General features: G+C 49.2%; 1 protein-coding gene across 1 annotated transcript in view; it reads right to left on the bottom strand.

Annotated features, from left to right (window-relative positions):
- HAAO (3-hydroxyanthranilate 3,4-dioxygenase) overlaps nt 1-13,283 on the bottom strand; it is a 64,323-nt gene extending 51,040 nt beyond the window's left edge. The window contains exons 1-2 of the mRNA XM_045011152.1: nt 13,128-13,283; nt 7,962-8,040 (exon numbers count right to left, since the gene is read on the bottom strand). Coding sequence (XP_044867087.1) covers nt 7,962-8,040; nt 13,128-13,207 — 159 coding nt within the window. The 5' untranslated portion in view covers nt 13,208-13,283. The remainder of the gene's footprint in view (nt 1-7,961; nt 8,041-13,127) is intronic.
- Nucleotides 13,284-20,246: the final 6,963 nt, after the last annotated feature.

The following is a 20,246-nucleotide window of genomic DNA, read 5'->3' on the forward strand; positions in this document are numbered from 1 at the left end:
TACGGGGTGTGGGCTCTGGGAGGGAGTTTGGGGGTGGGAGGGGAGTTCTGACCTTGGGCAGGGGGCTGGGGTGTGGGAGGGGGTGCAAGGTACAGGCTCTGGGAGGGAGGGTGCTGGAGGGGGTTCCAACCTGGGGCAGGGGGTTCAAGGTGTGGGTTTCGGCCGGGCAGTGCTCACCTCAGGCAGCTTCTGGTCAGTGGTGCAGCAGGGCTAAGGCAGGCTCCCTGCCTGCCCTGGCTCCGCACTGCTCCTGGAAGCAGCCGGCATGTCTGGCTCCTAGGTGGAGAAGCATCTAGGTGGCTCTGCATGGTGCGTGCTGCCCATGCCTGCAGGCACCACCCCCACAGCTCCCATTGGCAGCAGTTTCCAGCCAATGGGAGCTGCGGAGCTGGTGCTGGGGGCAGGAGCAGCATGCAGAGCTTCCCTGATTGCCCCTGCGCTTAAGGGCCAGACGTACCAGCCGCTTCCAGGGAGCTGCGCAGAGCCAGAGCAGGCAAAGAGCTTGCCTTAGCCCCGCTGCGCTGCCAACTGGACTTTTAATGTCCCGGTCAGCAGTACTGACCAGAGCCGCCAGGGTCTTTTCGACCAGGCATTCCGGTTGGAAACCAGACTCCTAGCAACCCTGTGCAGAGGGCCAGCTCAAGGCCTGTGCACCTCTTCAGCCCTATTTTGTGGGTGCATAGGGCTTGTGCTGGCCTTCAGCACAGGGCTGAATTTCACCCTGTCGTGACCAGGAGTAATCATGGAATCTTTCCTGTATTGAATATTTGAGTGCTTGTGATCCTGCTCCCATTCAAGTCAATGGAAAAAAGCCCATTGAATTATATGGTACAGGGCCCTAATGGAATACCGAGGAACCTTAACTCTGAATTCATTGCTGTGTTGTTAAGAGTTGTTTTGCAAACAGTGGTGTGTGGTGTTGGTGTGGATTTCTTTGGGTTTTTTTCATTATACCCAATTCAAATATTTCTGCATCTATATTATAACAATGCTTTTCACAGCAAGTTGGGTTTATTCTTTGAAATGGTTTTCAGGAAAATTAATGTCTTTTTAAAGAAAAAAATATGAACTTTTCATTCACCTAAAATCATTTGATATTTTGAGGTGCACATGTGGAAGTAATTATCCAGTTCATTACTGTGCTAACTATAGATTCTGAACTTTATCAAGACAACTGTCATCTGTTTAATGGCTCATTGAGTTACAGCCAGGGGCAGCTCTAGGCACCAGCAAAGCAAGCAGCTGCTTGGGGCAGCCTATTTGCAGGGGAGGCAGCTGGCAGGGATCAAGCCTGGGAGCTGTAGTTCCTTGGCTAGCTCCCTGCCTATAGAGCCATCCCTGGAGCAGGGAAAGAACTACATTTCCCAGCATTCCCTTGGCCGCTATCAACAGGAAAGGGAGGGGGAGGGAGTATGGTAGCTGAAACCTCATGCTGCAGCTTGCTGTGAATGAAGAGCTCACTGCTAGAGCGGAGTGGCGTGGCACTGTGAATGGGGAACAAGTGTGCCCAAAGAGTAAAAGACTTTGGCCCAGATATCCCCTTCAGAAGACATCCCCAGACTGGATTAGGGATACTGGTGTGACCTCACCTTGCAACCCGCAAAGAAGGAATTGGGTGGACTAAATGGACAGTGCCCCTCTCTATCTGAAGCCCAGCAAGGGAGGTATGTGGATCCCACTAGAATTTAAAATGAAAAGTAAGGGAGGGGAGCTCTGGACCTGAGCAGCTTTAGATACAGTACCAGGCACTTAGGAGGATTTCCACTCCTGAGCCATGGAAGCAGAAATTGACTTTTCCTTTCCAGATTTAGCTAATAGTCAGAAAGGGAATCTAGCACCTGCCTTCCAGATTTGAATACCTCAAAATTCAGGAGTGCTCAAGCTCAATTTGGGCAACTGTTACTTCATTTCTCCCAAAGCAAATATACTGATCCACTGTAATTTGCTGTTGAAAAAGTAGGATAAAATTGAACAAGAAATGCTTCACAGTGGTTTTTAGGACTGGAATTGCTATTTTCAACAGCCATTGTCTTTTTTTTTTTTTAGTTTTATTTGTTTAAAAGGAAGACAGTGATATTGCATTGGCAAATTCCCCATAGAAAGAAAGAGTGGAACAAAAAAATAATAAAGGCACCTCAACTTTTCCTCATTTATGGAGGACAGTCTTATAATATGCATCCAGATATCCTCCAATCACACAAGCTGAAAATTGTTCCACTTTACTGCAGCTCTGTAACCATATGGGAACCAATCCTGTCTGTGTTCTGTGCACATCCAAAATTCCTGCTGAATGACCCACCCTGGGAGGAAGTTACCAGTGATCCAGGGCTGCGGTGGAAGGAGGGTGCAGGTGGGGGGGAGGGGGAGAGCCCAGAGCTGGGGCAGCATGGGGTGTATGTGGGGGAGAGCCCAGGGCTGGGGCGGCAGGGGGTGCAGGTGGGGGGCTGGGGCAGCAGCGGGGTAGAGCCCAGGGCTGGGGTGGGGACAGCCACATTTTTTTTTGTTTGGGGCGGCAAAAAACCTAGAGCTGGCCCTGGTTACAGCCCATGACCCTTCCATTTCAACAGTCATAGGAATAGCTAGTAATAAATATAGGACTATTGTCCTTTGCTGAAACACTGTCATCCATGTGCTGGTAGAACCTCTCCCTACTTTGGGGCAAATCCAACCCTTCCTAGACAGCCACAGAAAATCCTTTGGCAGTGTAAGCAGTCTGGTTCTAGTAGGTGGGTGTGGTTGCAGTGAGCGTGTGGACAGAGCATCTGTTCAGTGCCCAGCCTTGGAACATAGCATCTGCCTCTTTGTCTGTTTTGAGAGAGAATCTGATGTCCAGTCTCAGTAACATGCAGGAGACAAAGGAAATCAGGCTATTGTGTTTACTGTGTTAGCTTTTCTTTTCATTTTTTATCAATTATATTGTGTCCCCCAAACTGCTATGGGCCCTAGACAGATCCCTGCTCCAAAGAACATATGGTCTAGAACAGGGGTCGGCAGCCTTTCAGAAGTGCTGTGCCGAGTCTTCATTTATTCACTCTAATTTAAGGTTTCGTGTGCCAGTAATACATTTTAAGAAGGTCTCTTTCTACAAGTCTATAATATATAACTAAACTATTGTTGTAAATAAGGGTTTTAAAATGTTTAAGAAGCTTCATTTAAAATTAAATTCAAATTCAGAGCCGCCCCGGACCGGTGGCCAGGACCTGGGCAGTGTGAGTGCCACTGAAAATCAGCTCGTGTGCCGCCTTCTGCACCCGTGCCATAGGTTGCCTACCCCTGGTCTAGAATGTACAGGCAAGAGAAGAGACAGAAACAAGGATAGGCTTGGGTTGTTTAATGTCTTCTAATTTTTGTACTCTTATTTAATTTGGTTTACACATCTTCTTCTCCCACGCTTCTGTTTTTTATTTGAGCTCTTTCTTATTTACTATCTGATGCTCTCCCATTCCTGTTATTGCAAAACTTCCCTGCTTTCTTATTAATCCTTACCTATTACCTCACCCCCTCCCAGAGTTATCATGAATTCAGAAGTGGCCTTTTATCTTGACCATATGGCTTTATATTGCAGAAGTGTTGAATACCCAATGTCTCTATTGAGAGCTGCAGGCGCAAAGCATTTCTGAAAATTAATCAATAACCCCTTGAGAGTGGCAGTTTGGTTTCGGCCTAGTTCCCTTGAGCTTTCTGGAGTATCCAAGACTTACCTCCTCTCCTTAACTCTGCTCCACCCTCCTCCATCGCAGTCCAAATAGGTGATATCACCAGATATTAAAAAGTCATTAGAGTACAATGAAGAGCAGTACTCGATACTGAGTCACTGTTGAGGCGGTGATGGATGCCTTCTGCCACTGCAGTTTTGCCCAGCTACACAATCTCTCACCTCATGGGGACAAGGGTTTGATTGGCTCTTCAAAAGGAAATAGGTGGCACTTCAATTCCAAAACGGAGCCTACTGCTCTGTGCAGTACTGTTGCATTTTTTGGCTAGGCCCTGTTTCACTTGGGGAGGCAAGGGAGAGAGCTTGTCATCCTCACTATCACCTGGGGCCCTAGGCCCAGGAAGTGTGCACCCAAGTAGTGATATAGAATAAAGCAGGCAGCAGAGATTCAGAATTCCACGGCACTGATTTGTAGATGTAGTCTGAAACCATATTTAATAGGCAGCTGCTGTAAAAGAGATTTGATTGCTTTTTATCTGTGTTGTCATAATGTGTACAGTTAGGGAATGAAAAAATATTTGCTATTTTTCAAGGAACTCCATGTTAATTACCATAGGAACCTTTCCAGGTAACTAGTCTCGGAACTTGAAAAGTGCATTCAGTGCAAACAGATGGGATTCAGCATTAAGACTGGAAAGGTTGGAGACAGAGAGCAGTTCATGCATGAAAAGGCTAAACCTCTTACTGCCTTTCTCAGCTTTATTTGTTGTCCTCTTGAATCTCCTGGCGGAAATTAATTAATTCCTGTCATTTCTATTTCAGCAATTTGTAAAAGCCAAGTCCATCATATGCAGCTTGAGAATACAGACAGATGGGTATGAAGACAGGAAAGATGGGCTTAGAGTGACAACTAGTGTTCAATTTTGTTTCTTTCCTTCTTTCCAGCTCAATAACAAAAACAGAAAACAAGAGACAAGGTGGGTGAGGTAGTATCTTTTATTGGACCACCTTCTCTTGGTGAGAGACAAGATTTCAAGCTTATGCAGAGCTCTTCAGGGCAGGGAAACTTAGGGTATGTCTACACTACAAAATTATGTCAACCTAAGTTACATTGACATACAGCCACCTCAGTAATTAAATTGCTTTTGCAGGTCCACACTGTGCTGCTTGTGCTGGCATTACACATCCTTACCAGGAGCACTTGCCCCAATTGAACTGTCAGTGTGGGGCACAGTGGGATGGCTTCAGAAAGCCAGCAACAGTTGATGTAAGCAATGCAGTGTCTACACTGACACTGCATCAAACAAAATACATCGACCTAAGCACTACACCTCTCACAGAGGTGGAGTTATTAAGTCGGCACTGGGCAGGGGTAGGCAACCTATGGCACGGGTGCCAAAGTCAGCACACAAGCTAATTTTCAGTGGCACTCAGAGTGCCCGGGTCCTGGCCACCGGTCTGGGGGGCTCTGCATTTTAATTTAATTTTAAATGAAGCTTCTTAAACATTTTAAAACTGTTATTTACTTTACATACAACAATAGTTTAGTTATATATTATAGACTTGTAGAAAGAGACCTTCTAAAAACACTAAAATGTATGAAACCTTAAATTAGAGTGCATAAAGGAAGACTCGGCACACCACTTCTGAAAGGCTGCCGACCCCTGTCGTAGAGAGAGTTACATCGTCGGGAGCAACATTTTAGTGTAGATGCTTAAAGAGGTAGGTTGATGCAAGGCAGCTTACGTCAACCTAACTCTGTGGTGTAGACCAGGGCTCAGAGTGTCACAGCTAAATACAAGGTGAACAAAGTGTTTAGCATAAGTAGATAACACATATTTCCAGGGACCATTCAAGTAAAGTGGACCATTAACACCCCTCTAGTCATAGGGGGAAATGCAAGGCGGGAGAGGGTTATTAGTGGGTTATAGATTGTTGTAATAAGCCATAAATCCAGTGTCTCTGTTCTGTCCATGACTTTTAGTGTCTAGCAAAGTTATTAATTTAAGCTCAAGGTCATTTTTTGTGCGGGTTTCCTTTGAGGATGAGGACTGATAGGTCAGATATGGAATGATCACTTCGTGAAAAGTGTTCACCCACAGGTGATGTGGTGGTTTTGTTTTTTATCATTTCCTATGTGAGTTCATTCAAGAGCATAGTGATTGTCTGCTTTTACCCACATAGCTATTATTTGGGCATTAGTGCACTAGATGAGTTACACCACATGTTGTGATAGGCATGTGCAGGACCCATGGATCTTGAAAGGTGTGTTGTGGGTGGTGTTGATCACTGTAGCAGTGGAGACATGTCTGCAGGTTTTGCATTTGTTGTTCTGGCATGGTCTGGTGCCGCTTTGAGTTGGTGTGTCCCGGTCTATGGGGAGCTTGCTTCTCACAGTGAGCTTGGGGAGGTTGGGTGGTTGTTTGAAGGCCAGAAGATGGGGCTCAAGAAAGATTTCTTTTAGGATGGGGTCCCCACTGAGTACGGGTTATAGTTGTTGGATGATACCTCGTATGGGTTCCAGTGTGGGGTGGTAGATGACAACAAGGGGTATGAATTTCCACCACAGCTTCAACAACCACCACCTGTCCATTAAACTATTTGGAACACTCTCACACTAGCATCAACTTCCTGGACACCAGGATCAACTTCAACAACGGAATGCTACAGACAACTATATATAAGAAACAAATGGATCACCACACCTACCTTCATAGATCCAGTAACCCCTCCAAACACACCCAGAAATCTGATATCTAAAGCCAGCACTCAGATACCACAGAATATGCTCGGAGGAGGAAGTCCAGGATATAGACCTGAACACACTTCAAACCACCATCACTAAACAAAGACACTCCACAAGAGAAGTAGATCACATCATGGAATGGGCTACTCACCTGCTTCAATACAGAAATATTCCGCCCCCCCGCCACTGCACACCCCTAGTTTTCACCTGTTTGGGTGGTTTGCGGTCATTAATTTTAATTTTGCACCCCCATCACCAGGGATGCTGGAACAATTTGTATAGTAGGGGTACCAACAGTCATTGACCCAAACTGTAAACACTGTATATGATGGAAACCACTTCAAGCCAGGGGGTGTGGTAGCACCCCCAGCACCAGTGCTTATGTCCACCACAATAGCTCCCGTGCTTTGCCAAACCTTAACTCCTTTAGCTTCACCCAACCCTATCGATAATACGTAATAATAGTGTAGTATAACATCAGAATAGCGATTGGAGGTTCCTTCAAATGTTTTGTAACTTGACATCTTATAGTTGTGATTATCTCTTTCAGCAGGATCTTATTTCTTAGACAAAAATGCACTCAGTTTCCCCAGCAGTATTTGCTTATAAATATTTAACAGATACTTTTCACCTCAGGTACAATTAAGTTATATTACTATTACAATATAAAATCACCTAAGATATGATTATATTAATTGTTTCCATAGTAAGTATATAAATCCCCAGAGTCTTTAAAAAAATGCTACGCCTAATTCTGTACTGCCTTGAAGTCATTTAGGCTGTCATTTTCAATGTTTCATTATACTATGGGAATTAGGTGGTCAAATTCCATTGAAATGTAATGGGAGTTTTGTATCTAGCCCATTTGTGTTTAGTTGAAAATCCCAGGCTTGCAGCCGTGCAAATTTGGGTGTAAGATGTTGCCATTTTGATTTGATTTGGTCTCTTTGCTCTCCACACATGGGCAAATGGCTACTCAAGGTGCAAAGCATGCTTTCTGTCAGTAGAAGGCAGAACCTAATTACATAAATACTAGAGCTGTGCAAAGGATGGAAATTCCATTTCATGAAGGATTTCCAGATGTTGATTTTTTTTTTCCATTCTGAAATGGAATGCAAACCAAAAATTTTAAATTCTCCACAAAGGAAAATTGAGGGGGCAAATTCCATTTAGGTTAATCAAAATGTTTCATTTAGATTTTGATATTTTTAAAAGTGTTATTATATTATAATCTATAACACAAAATTCAAAACAAAAACAATTTAAAACATGAAAAACCAAAAAGTTTCATTCTGAAAATATTGCAATGGGACATTCTGACATTGTTAGAACTTTTTTTCTCCATTCTTTTCCTAAACAAAATTCTGATGAAATTGACCCAATATCATAAAGTATTTTGATGGAACTGCTTGTTCTGTCAATTTTCTCTGCTGACATCTAATCAGTTTAATAGAATTAAGCAGGACATTATTAATTTGCAGGTGTCACTTATACAGTAGTTAAATTTCTTAATACTAGAGATCTATAAAAGCAGTAAAACAGAAATGTCCTATATGTTACCTCTTCTCCTTCTTCAATATGATAATCCTTCCTTTGGTTTGGTCCTCCAACAAACATCACATTCAGCTTCTGACAGTGCCTGGAAAAATATTTAAAGAGATCAGTAAGAATATTTTGCATTTCTGTATTTCATCGGAGGATTTAGTTATTGGCTGTAAAATACTTCTAATTTGTTAAATAGTTTAGGCAATAGGGCCCAGTGAATAAGCCCTCAGAAGACCTGGGTTTTGTAACACACTTTGAGATCTAAAGATGAAAAGTGTTTCTAAGAGCTAAGTATTATTATCATTGGAATATCATCTGATAAGACTAGAAGTTTGTAAGTAAAACGTAATGCTTCACAGCTAGTAAAGTTACTGAAAGCTATTGATGTTAAGAATGTTGGGCCTGAATCCTCTCTCACTTACACCACTCCTACAATGGTGTCACAGGAATGAGTTCACCAAAGTTGCCCCTGATTTTAAAGTGGAGGAAGTGAGAGGAGAATCAGGCCCTCTGTCTAATTCTGCCATACTTGTGAATTCTGATGAGCACTTTTCCTCTCAATTCTACTACTCTGAAAGCCAAAATTAGCCTTTAGGCAGCTCACTTCAGGCCAGACTGTACCTCCAAGTTCCATGTGCAGAAGGGACCCCCTATGGGCTTGGCTACACTTGCAAGTTGCAGCGCTGGTAGAGGCTTTCCAGCGCTGCAATTAGTAACCGTCCACACCTGCAAGGCACATCCAGCGATGCAACTCCCTGGCTGCAGCGCTGGCTGTACACCTGGCCAGGTTGGGGTGTAGCGATTACAGCACTGGTGATCCAGCACTGCTCATCAAGTGTGGACACACACCAGCGCTTTTATTGGCCTCCAGGGAATAAGGAGATATCCCAGAATGCTTTTAACTAAATTACTCCCTTTGTTTTGTTATGCAGCCTCTCTGTTTTGTTGTGAACTCCGATCAGAGCTCCGTTGAACTGCTTATCTAAAAAAACAAACACTGATCACAGCAAACAGGAGCTATCTGTACCTGGCTGTGAACGATCAAATGAGAGGCAGGGAGTGAATGTTTGCTTGACAGAGAAACAGCGTTGGATGCAGGCTGCTTGCAATTAAGACTAAGGGCTCGCGAACATTTTGTGATTTTTCAATCCAGGAAGCTAACACACAGTGTTGGCTCCAAAAATCCACTCTCTCTATCTTCCCCGCTCCCTGTCACAGTACACCACCCTCCACCCCCCTCTTTTGAAAAGCACGTTGTTGCCACTTGAATGCTGGGATAGCTGCCCATAATGCAGCACTCCCAACAGCGCTGCAAATGTGGCCACACACCAGCGCTGGTAGCTGTGAGTGTGGCCACACACCAGCACTGTTCCTGCACAGCTGCATGACCAGCGCTGTAACTCCCAGCGCTGCAACTTTCAAGTGTAGCCAAGCCCTATGTGTGGATCTCACCCTTCCCTCAGGTCAGCAGTCAGAGGTATTACCTTTCCCAGATAGTATCTTACACAACAGAGACCCCTATTGAAGGGGATGCTGGGAAATCCTTGGTAGTCCAGTAGCAATGGAGCAACACTACCATGGAATGCAACTCCGGGATGAGAGCAGGGGGATGCAGAGCTAACAGAAATAGAGAAGCAATATCTTCACACTGAATCTGGGCCTCAATGCTTAGTGTGTTGTAACAATGCCTATACACTCGGCCATCTTCAACAAAGTCATGTTGGGAGAGTTTCTGAGATGTTGAACATGCCCGTTTTGGTTTCGCAAGGAGCATTTTGGTGATATGAAACATAGGGCCCTAATATACAACAGTGCTAAATAACAATAACTACCTTTGTTTAAATAAAAGCTACACAAATTAAATGATAAAATTACAATATTCAAATCAACTATTTCCACAGCAGGAGGCTGTACACTCTATAATACTCAGCTTATGGCAGCATCACCAAATAAGGATCCAAAATCATAAGCACTTGCATCATGCAGATTTAATGTTCATTTCCAAGGTATTTCTTTTTTTGCACTGGTGAACTTATAGTAACATTCTGCTTGTTGCAGGGCACAAAGGACTGCAGTGGTGACAGAGCTGTAAGTAGCATAGCTGACAACTCGTGAAATATTAAGATTCAAAGCATGGGCTGGGCTATAAAATAAAAGGTGGAAGAATATTGTTAGCATGTGAGAGCATCATGACTGAATTCTGAGGGTAGTTAATCTTTTTAGAAATCAAGGTACAGTCAAACTTCGCAATAAACGCACCCTGCCATAACGCGAAATCAGATATAACGCGATCATAAGTTGGCTCCCCATTAAGGCCTAATACCAGTGGTCCCCAAAGCCATGGTGCCCGTCGGGACATTGATGTGCCCCTGCGTAGTGCTCAGCAGGGGAGAGAAGCTGCGGCCCCGCGACTTCTCTGTCCCTGGCAGGTGCGGGGCTGCAGCTTCTCTCCGGCTTCAAGAGAAGCCGTGGCCCCGCACCTGCTGGGGACAGAGAGCACCGGCGCCCGCAGCCTCGGAGTTCTCTGTCCCCGGCAGACGCGGGCCGCGGCTTCTCTCCCCTGCTGGGCACTAGGCGCACATCAATGCACCGCGTTGGGGACCACTGACTTAAAATGACCGGCTTGAAACCCCGCTATACTGCGACCCCACATTTATCGTGATGGAATTTTTTGGACCCCAAACATCACGTTATAGCAGGGTTTCACTGTATTTCATTTCATTGCAAAGCACCAATGATTTAAAGGGCATGGAGGAGCCAATCTTGTCCTTAAACTCCACCTACATTTCTGCAAAGCCACTTAAGTCCAGATGCCACTGAGCTGCTTAAGCCCTGGTGGCATTTAGCCTATTTCAACTGCAGAGACTAATCTGATAGGCATATTTGCATTCCGTGCACTCCAGCAGATCAAATTAAAAGTACAGCTGGAGCAACCCTTATATTTAAATGGTCAGAGCCTGGCACAGGATGTATAAGATGCAGGTTCAAATTCCTTCATTGCCTAATTTGGAGCAGGGAGTTGAACCCAGTACTCCCACTTTCTAGAAGAGGGACCTAATCCCTGGGATATAAGGTATCATTGGGTGGGCATGGGCAGTGCATAATTGAGGCTGGGGAAGGCTAAGCCTCTCCAAATCTTACACCACAGGTTGAGGAGCAGTGGCGGATTTGTGGGCCCCTGGGAAAAATCTCTCCCCACCCTGGACTTGGGTAATACCCCTGGGGCCAAGGAGGGGGCACAGAGCTTTTCCAGTGTTAGGGCTGCAGTGGAGGTGGGGAAGGAGTGAGCAGGGGGCAGGGCCTCAGGGGAGAAGAGGTGGGTGGGTGGGTGGGTGCAGAATGGGGGTAGGGCTCCGGGCTTGGAGCTTCAGCCAGGACTGAGAGCTTGACCCTGGCTGGGGCCGAGCTCTCAACCCCCCCGCATCTGGTGACCCCAACCAAGTTCTCAGACCCACCCACCCCACACCAGCCAGGGCCACGGGTGGGGGGTCTGAGAGCAGCGAGCAGGGGCATGGCCTTGGCCAGAAGAGGCAGGTCGGGGGCTAGACTGAGCCTCCACAAGAGGAAGCTTCATCCACCACCCAGCAAAGTATATCTCTTATTGATGAAGAGCAGAGAAGAGGAATACACCTCTACCCAGTTATACCACCACCCGATATAAACACGGTAAAGCAGCACTCCGGGGGGGCTGGCTGTGCGCTCCAGTCAATCAAATCAAGTTCAATATAACGCAGTTTCACCTACAACGCGGTAAGATTTTTTTTGGCTCCCGAGGACAGCGTTATATCAAGATAGAGGTGTATTCAAAATACTTCAACGCAGCTCAAGTGCTATTGTTAAGCTTAGAAATGAAGACACCTTGCAGAAGTACAGCAGAATTCTTTCTGAAATATTTCAACTAATTATCAGATGAAAGAAATCACAAACAGAAGACACTTTTTTGTGCTCTTTCATTCAATGAGATCTACTCAGGCCTAGCATTTTGTCTTTCTTTCTGTCTACAATAGAACATAGAACGGTACTTTCAATAGATGGGAGAATGTGCAGAGCGATCCTCAGTGAAATCTGGACAGTATCTTGGAATAGTTATTCAGAAAACTAAGCATTTACACACAGTGATGAAAAGCGTTAACATTCCTTAACTGTCAGAACTGGCTATTCAACTTTCAATTACAGGGAATCCTTTGGGGGTAGGAAAAAAAAAAAAAGAAGCGGTTCCTGGAAGTTTTGTTCTTTTACAATTTTCTTTTGATTAAAACAAATATCACAGAAAATAAAAGGAACATAATATAATGTGAAAACTGGATTATAATATAAAAATATCATGAAGAGGGTTAGGAAATAGAAACTCTTATCAAGGAAGCCATTCTTTTCTTATTCATGTACTGTAGGTTTTGAAGAAGACACATTATGCCTTATTCCACTGACAAAAGAAATCATTACTGTGATTGGAAGAAGGTGCCAAATTCTGGACCCTGGCCCAGCCACACTGCAAGCGTCCACACTGGTGCTTTTGTCAGTGAAACGTATGTCGCTCAGAGAGGTGTTTTTTCACACCCCTGAGCGACACAAGTTATACTGGCAAAAGTGCTAGTGTAGACACAGCCTGAGTTACAGACAGGAAACTGAATAGGCTAGAGCAGTTTGCAGAGCCCCCAGCTATGGTAATCATCCCTCTTCTTCCCTGCCCCCTTGTCTCATGGATTACTCCTGCTATTCTTTGATTGTAATAATGGAGTCATCCCTTACTTCTGGAGTTGGAGTGGCCCCTCTCCCATGGCTGGGATGGCTTTCACCACCAAGTCTGGAAACACGAAGTATGGGGGAAAAGTAGTGGCAATTTGTTAGGATCACACTCATGAATTATGAAACTACCCTATGAGATTTTTCCCTCCCATAAGGCCTAATCCAAAGCCCACTGAAGTCAGTAGAAAGACTGCTGTAGACTTCAATGAATTTTGGGTCAGGGCCATAGATTGCAGTGTGCTTAACACAGCAGTCCATCTATTTTAAATCACTGAACAGTTTTCAAGCACTTTGTCTTTTAAAAAGAGTCTGTGGCCAGACCTGAAGAACAATTTTATCCATACTTATTAATCTTTGCCCTTTGCATGAAATTTACAGCAGTTTCCTTTTATCTCTGAGAATATGCAAGGTAAAACAAGATCTTCATTTACTTACATAAGCTTATTGCACACTGGGGGCAAAAAAGCAGCTTTGTTTTCTTCTATCCATTTTCTTACATTTACAAGCAGCTCCATGGTTCACCGGTATGAGACTTTTGAGGAAGCTAATGAGTTGGCACAGAAGTATGCAGCATGCACTCTCGGTATGTTACTCCCACCACAAAGCTCTGGTGATTGGTTGATAAGATAGAGTTCTTCAGGCTTGAGTGACAAAGGGAACTACTTTGTTCAATCAGCCAAAGGTTATTTTGTAGAGCAAACTATATTCTAATAGCTTAGCCAATAATCAACTCATGCATTTCAAACATCTAGATCTTTGCTTAGCTCTATTTAAATCTATAAATTGTGTATGTGTGTTTTTGCAGGGCTAGAAAGAAGACAATCATTCAATTTTTATTCATTGTATTGTTGAAAGTACAGGTTAAATGCCAGTAAATAGCATTATCATGAAAACAATATACTAACTAGATGACTGTTTAGAATACAGTCACACAGAAGAAAGGCAGAAGGGGGGCTGCATAAAGATATATATATATGGAAACAAAGTTCCTCCTCTGCCTTGGTGAGGCCTGCACTTATTGGCAGATTTGCTCACATCAGAGATACACAGCAGCCTTCAGTTTAGCCACTTTCATGGCTCAAATCTGCTGTTCACTCAGTTAACCTCATCACTGGTCAGCATGGGGAAAAAGGAAGAAGAACAATCCCTGCAGTCTCTGCTGATCCATCTAGTGGGTCCGGGAAACAGACCGGAGACCTTCCCCTCTGGTGGAACCCACAGTCCAGGTCAACTCCTCCTGTGTTGGATCAGGAGTTGAGAGTTTTCCGGGGACACCCAGGCCCACCCTTTACTCCAAGTTCCAGCCCAGGGCCCTGTAGATTACAGCTATCTAGAATGTATCCTGTAACAGCTGTCTGACAGCTACGACTCCCTCAGCTACTTCCCCATGGCCTTCTCCCAACACCTTCTTTAGTCTCACCCAGGGGCGGCTCTAGAAATTACACCGCCCCAAGCAGGGCGGTGCGCTCGCCATCCTTCCCCGGTCCCGCGGCAGGGGCAGAAGTGTCTGCGGCGGGTGCGCTGGTCCCACGGCTCCGGTGCAGCATCCGCAGGCATGCCTGCGGGAGCTCCGTCCGAGCCGCGGGACCAGCGCAGCCGCTGCAGTCATGCCTGCGGGAGCTCAAGCAGAGCAGCGGGAAGAGGGGACCCTCCGCAGTCATGCCTGCGGCAGGTCCGCTCGTCCTGGGGCTCTGGTGGACCTCCTGCAGGCATGACTGCGGAAGGTCCGCCGGAGCCAAATGCCGCCCTGCCGCGATAATGCCGCCCCACGCGCCTGCTTGGCGCGCTGGGGTCTGAAGCCGGCCCTGGTCTCACCACAGAACCTTCCTCCTAGTATCTGATAATGCTTGTATTCCTCAGTCCTCCAGCAGTATACCTACTCACTCTCAGCTACTAGTGCCTCTTGCTCCCACTTCCTTGCACATATACCTCACTGATTGAGGTGAGGTGAGGTCCTTTTTAAACCCAGGTGAACTGATTAGCCAGCCTGTCCTAATTGATTCTAGGAGCTTCTTAATTGGCTCCTGGTGTCCTAATTAGCCTGCCTGCCTTAATTGGTTCCAGCAAGTTCCTGCTTGTTCTGTAACTGTCCCTGTTACCTTACCCAGGGAAAAGTTGTTTGAGGCTACTGTCTCTCCCCTTAATCACGCTCCTGCTACCCTCTGGCCTGGAGAGAGGAAAGAGGGAGGGGCTGCTGCTAGGCTCTCGCTGTTGCTGCTTCAGCTGCTCCCTTGGCTGGGCCAGACACACACATCCCTTCTTTGCTACTTGCTTGCTTGCTGACTGGTGGACCCCCCCCCCCGCAACCCTCGGTTGCTGGTGCTGCTCCTGCTGTAGCCCCGGGGGGCTGCTGGCCTGCTCTCCAGAGGAGGAGAGTGAGGGACCCCAACCCCAGCTGTTCTGCTGCTGTGGGCACCACCACCACCACCACAGGAGAGGGGTCCTTCCTGCTGGCCACCAGACTGCCGCCTAGAGCTGCTGCTGTGTTTGCTGCCTAGGAGCTGCTGGAGCCTCAGGGAGGAGAAGAAGACCATCTATCAGTGGTGGAGCACGTAGAAACTCTACAGACCACCATGGAGGGGGCCCTCAAGGACTGAGTAACTTTTGAACTGTACTGTTGTGGTGGGGGTTTAGACTGCATTTGTGGGGACATGGGGTGTGGTGTAAAGCCTACCCCTGGGTCCATCTGTGTCTCTCCTCTCAACCCCCCCCACCACCATCACTGCCCCCTCCACCGCCCCCCCCAGCTGCTCACCATCTGCCTCAGCTCCTGCCTCTGGGACTTGGCTGCTCACCCTTTCACCACCTTTTGGGCCAAAAGCAGCAGCCAGCCCATATTGACTCTTTGTGCAAGCGCATGTACCTCCCCTTGGACTAACCCCCCCCCAGCAAGCCCCTAGCTTTGCCCCTTGCTATTTGCCCCTTACAGCCTTTTGCCCCTCCCCTTTGCCCCAGCTCACCTCGCTAGCTTCAGTTTGTCTGTCCTGCCCATTTCCATCTGCAGCTTTTGTGTGTTTGCCCTGCCCCAGCCTTGAAGCTAGCCCCTGGGTTCTTCTGCCCCACTCCTAGCCTGGTTGTTCCCCTCCCCCTGTGGCCCCCCTTGCCCTGATTAGCCCCTCCCCTCATGTGCCCATGCCCCCTCCTGTGTGCTTGTGCCCCTCCCCTGTTTGAGTTTGTCCCTGTTTCACTGCACCCCCCCATGCTGTTTTATCCCCCATTCTCCTAGTGCAACTAGAGGAGCCGGAATTCCATCCTGAGTTGGTGACTGATCCGCCCCCCCAGCACCTCCTGATAGCCCCCTCCCATTCAGCCCTCCCCATCTGGCGCCCTCCTCCCGTGCCTACAGCCTAGCAGGGAGGAGTGGTTGCCGCCTTTCCCCTCCTCCCTCTGGTGTTTGTCCTCCCCCCGCTCTCATTATGGCAGGGGACAAGGCAGGTGGGACCCCTCAGGCAGACCCCGCTGCCCCTCCTCCGCCTGCCCCCCCCCATCGACCGCTCAGGCTTCCACCTCGACCCCAGCTGCCGAACCACCTGCTACCGCCCCTGCTGGGGTGCTGACAGCAGTGGGCACCGGGTAATCTCCGCTGCTGCCACGTCCCTCGCCCCCTCCAACTCTGGGGGAGCCCCCCCCAGTCGGTGGGAAGGGCCAGGGCAAAAAGAAGGGTAAGGGCCCCGCCTAAAAGACTGGGCCCTCTATGGCAGGGGCTGCCCCCACTGCCGTGGCTCTGCCACCAGCCATGGTGTCCCTCCCTGTTGCTCCCAGGGCCGGCTTTATGACCTGCGGGGCCCGATTTGAATACCTGGCAGCAGTCCAGGGCTTCAGCGGCACTTTGGCAGTGGGGGGGTCTGCTCCAGGCCTTTTGCGGCACCGAAGGACCTCCCGCTACCGAAATGCTGCTGAAGACCCCGGAGCGGGGCCCTCTTAGGCGCGGTGCCCTGTTCCAGGGAATTGGCCTAAAGCCGGCCCTGGTTGCTCCCTCCCCTAGCTCTACGGGTACCCCTCCCCCCGCCTCCAGGGCATACGCCCAGGTGGCGGCAGCCCCCCTGCCTGCTGCTACATCATCTCTTCCAAACACCACCTCTGCTACCATCTATAGCAGGGGTAGGCAACCTATGGCATGGGTGCCAAAGGCGGCACACAAGCTGATTTTCAGTGGCACTCACACTGCCTGGGTCCTGGCCACTGGTCTGAGGGTTCTGCATTTTAATTTAATTTTAAATGAAGCTTCTTAAACTTTTTAAAAACCTTATTTACTTTACATACAACAATAGTTTAGTTATATATTATAGACTTTCTATAAAGAGACCGTCTAAAATGGTTAAAATGTATTACTGGCCCGCAAAACCTTAAATCAGAGTGAATAAATGAAGACTCGGCACAGCACTTCTGAAAGGTTGCTGACCCCTGATCTATATCGTCCGGGGCCCCTTCCCCACCTTGACCAGGAAGCACAGCATCCGTTGCCTCCTGGTGCCCGCCTCGCCCCACATAGAAGCCTACATGCGGGTGTTGGAGAGGGTGGTGGGACCCACGGCCATCGTAGCAGCATCCAAAATGTACGGCAAGGTCATCTTCTTCCTAGCATTGGAGGCCGCCACCCAGGAGGTGATGGAGAAGGGCCTGGTGGTTGCGGGGTGTTCATCCCCCTGGAGCCGCTAGAGGACCTGGGTGTCCGTGTGATCCTAACCTCCTTTCCTCCCCAATGCTGCCCTGCTGCCTGCCCTCTCTACCCTAGGGAAACCCATCTCCATTGTTAGCCCTGTCCTGCTGGGCTGCAAAGACCCCGCCCTCTGTCACATCCTCTCATTTTGTCAGCAGGTGGCGTGTGATGAAGAGGCACTCGAGGGGTCTCTCCTGGTCCCCTACCAGGAGGCCCGCGACTGGGTGCATTATTCAACAGGGGATGCCCGGTGCTACCTCGGCCGGGCGATGGGGCACGTATGGAGGGCCTGTCCCTTGGGCCAGCATGGAGGTGCGTCTGGGACCCCCAAGCCTTGACAGGGCGCTGGCTTTGTCATTGCCGGCGCCCCTGGCTGCCCACCACCCAGAACTGCCCTTCCTCCTTCTCAAACCACCACTGCTCCCGCTCGGGCCCAAGGGATACCTCCCCCAGCGTGCCCAGATGAGTGGGAGAGGCCCTGCCTCCATTGCTTGCAATCTGGCGGGGCCTGTGGAGGTGGGTGCAGCGAGGGTACCACCGGGCATGGGAGAGGGCCCGCCCCAGGGGGACTCTTCCCTCCTTCATGCCACCCCAATGTTACCTCCCTGAGTCATCGCCCCTGCCCCCCGACCTGACCCCTGCTAGCCAGCCCCCAGATGATACCATGGAAGGTTGGGCTTTGTTGCATTGCAGAGGAGCAGGGACAGAGTCTGACAACCCATGTGATCATAAGCAGAGAGTTCTTTATTTATTTTTAGCATGCTTTTATATCCCATTATGGCAAGCAATTAAACAGTTGCTAATTGGTTAATTAAATATACACAGCCGCAGCTGTAACCCCATCCTAATTAACATCCTACACACCTGTTTAACTTATCATCCTATTTACAGTTAGCTGGCCGATAAAAGCGCACCCAAGGTTAGCCCTTTATACACAATTTCCAGCGTTATCGGCTCGTCCCAGAAGCCTAAACAATCTCAGCATTTCACATTCTATTCCCAACAGGGCCCTAGTGCAGGGGAAGCAGGGCAAGCAAAAGGCTCGAGCTCCGCTCCTTCCAGCTGATGCGGCGGCCCCCTGGAAGACCAGGAAGAGGGGCACCGATGCCGAGCCTTCTGCCTTGCCCATGGATGTATTCCATCCACCAGTGCCGGCTGGGAAAGACGTGGCAGCACCAGAGAGAAGCACCGCGCCTCCACTGGAGTCCCTTCCCACGGAGGCCCCCAATGGAGCCCCTCCTGCCCCCTTACCATCTGAAGCCCCTGTGAGCCCCAAGGCGAGCATCGCTTTGGGTGCTAGCGGGGAGAACCTCGGGGTGGGGGAAGGCAATCTCCCTTCCATCTATGAGGAGATCGAGGCCCTGGCTCGACCCCAGTCACCCAGGGGGAGGACGACCCTCTGCCAGCAGGCCTCGATCTGGGCGACCTCATCCTTGCCCCCCTTTCCCGTGCTCCGTCCCCCAAACCACTGCTTCTGTTCCCACCTCCAAGGAGCCCCTGGACTCTTCCACCAACCTGGCTGCAGATGGCACCCTGCCAGCGGCTACCGAGCCTCTTGAGGCAACGGCCAGTGCCATGCAGCTGGGACCCAAGTCACCAGAGGACTCCCTTGTAGCTGTGGGGCAATCAACCTCCTTCCCGAATGGGGGGTCATATCGCTGATACCTCACCTAGGGATGCCATGGCCATACCACCTACCTTAGAGCATGAGCCTGGCATCACGGAGGGCCCCCCTCCCATCCTACAGACTCCTGAGCCCAACTGTGTGGTCCCACCACCCAGTAGCCTGGCCACTGAGGTTCCCAGTTCCACTAGCACCCCTTTCTCTGCCTCTACTCCTGACTCCGGCCTTGCCCCTATTTCTGATTCTGGCCCTGCCCCTGAAGTCAGGCCCGTCCCTGTCCCCTCCAGCTCCTGTGATGTTATTGCCACCCCAGGGGCCATCTCCACCCCCTTCCCCTTTCCGGAGGATGACCCCAAAGGGAGCAGCCTTTATGTTCCCCTGTCCCGACCCACTAGGGTCTGCTATCTTCCCTCCACCGCCCCCCATTGACCCGGAGTCTGAGGCGGGCCATGTGGTGCCAGCCCATTGGGTGCCACGTTGGGGGTCCACCCCCTGCCTGCCCATCTTGATAGGCCACGGGGCTCGGACAGGGGCCCCACTGGAGGCAAGCCAGAGTCCAGTGGACCCCCCCCAGCCATACGCTGTGAGAGGAGCTGCGAGAGTCTCTAGAAGACATCCGTGGCTCCCGCAATAAGGTGCAGCTTACTCTCCAGTGATGGGGGGGATTTCCATCAAATCCTCTGGGCCATGAGGGCCCTTATGGGGGAGGGTAAGAGGACTGGGAAGCAGGCTGCCACAGCCTACCAGCAGGTCTGCAGCTTCTGTGACTCCCTCCTCACCCACGGAATAGGTCACAGTTTGCTGCGCAGCCCAATAGGGGCTGTGAGCATCTCTGCCGGTGAGGTCCCCGCCAGCTCTCCTCATGGCACCCATCCACTTTGCAACATTGAACACCTGGGGCTGTAGGATGGGGCTCTGCAGGTGCTGGAGGGACCAAGCAGTGTCCGGCAGCCACGGACGTCCTCCGGGAGATCACCGACCATCACTACCTGGTGGACGTCTGGCATGACCACCATTCAGACGATGTCTCGATGTTCACCTTTGTCCAGGTGTAGGCCCATCGGTTGGACCGCACATATCTGTCATGCTTCCACCTTTCATGGGTCCACTCCTCCAGCATCTGACAGGCCCTGTTTTCTGATCACCATCTAGCCACTGTGACAGTCTCTCTCTGCGCGGAGAGGCCAGGGCTGGTCTACTGGCATTTCAACAACAGCTTGTTGGAGGATGTGGGCTTTGTGGCATCCTTCCAGGAGTTCTGGCTGACCTG

The sequence above is a fragment of the Mauremys mutica genome, chromosome 3 (genome assembly GCF_020497125.1).
Source record: "Mauremys mutica isolate MM-2020 ecotype Southern chromosome 3, ASM2049712v1, whole genome shotgun sequence".
Classification (NCBI taxonomy): Eukaryota; Metazoa; Chordata; order Testudines; family Geoemydidae; genus Mauremys; species Mauremys mutica.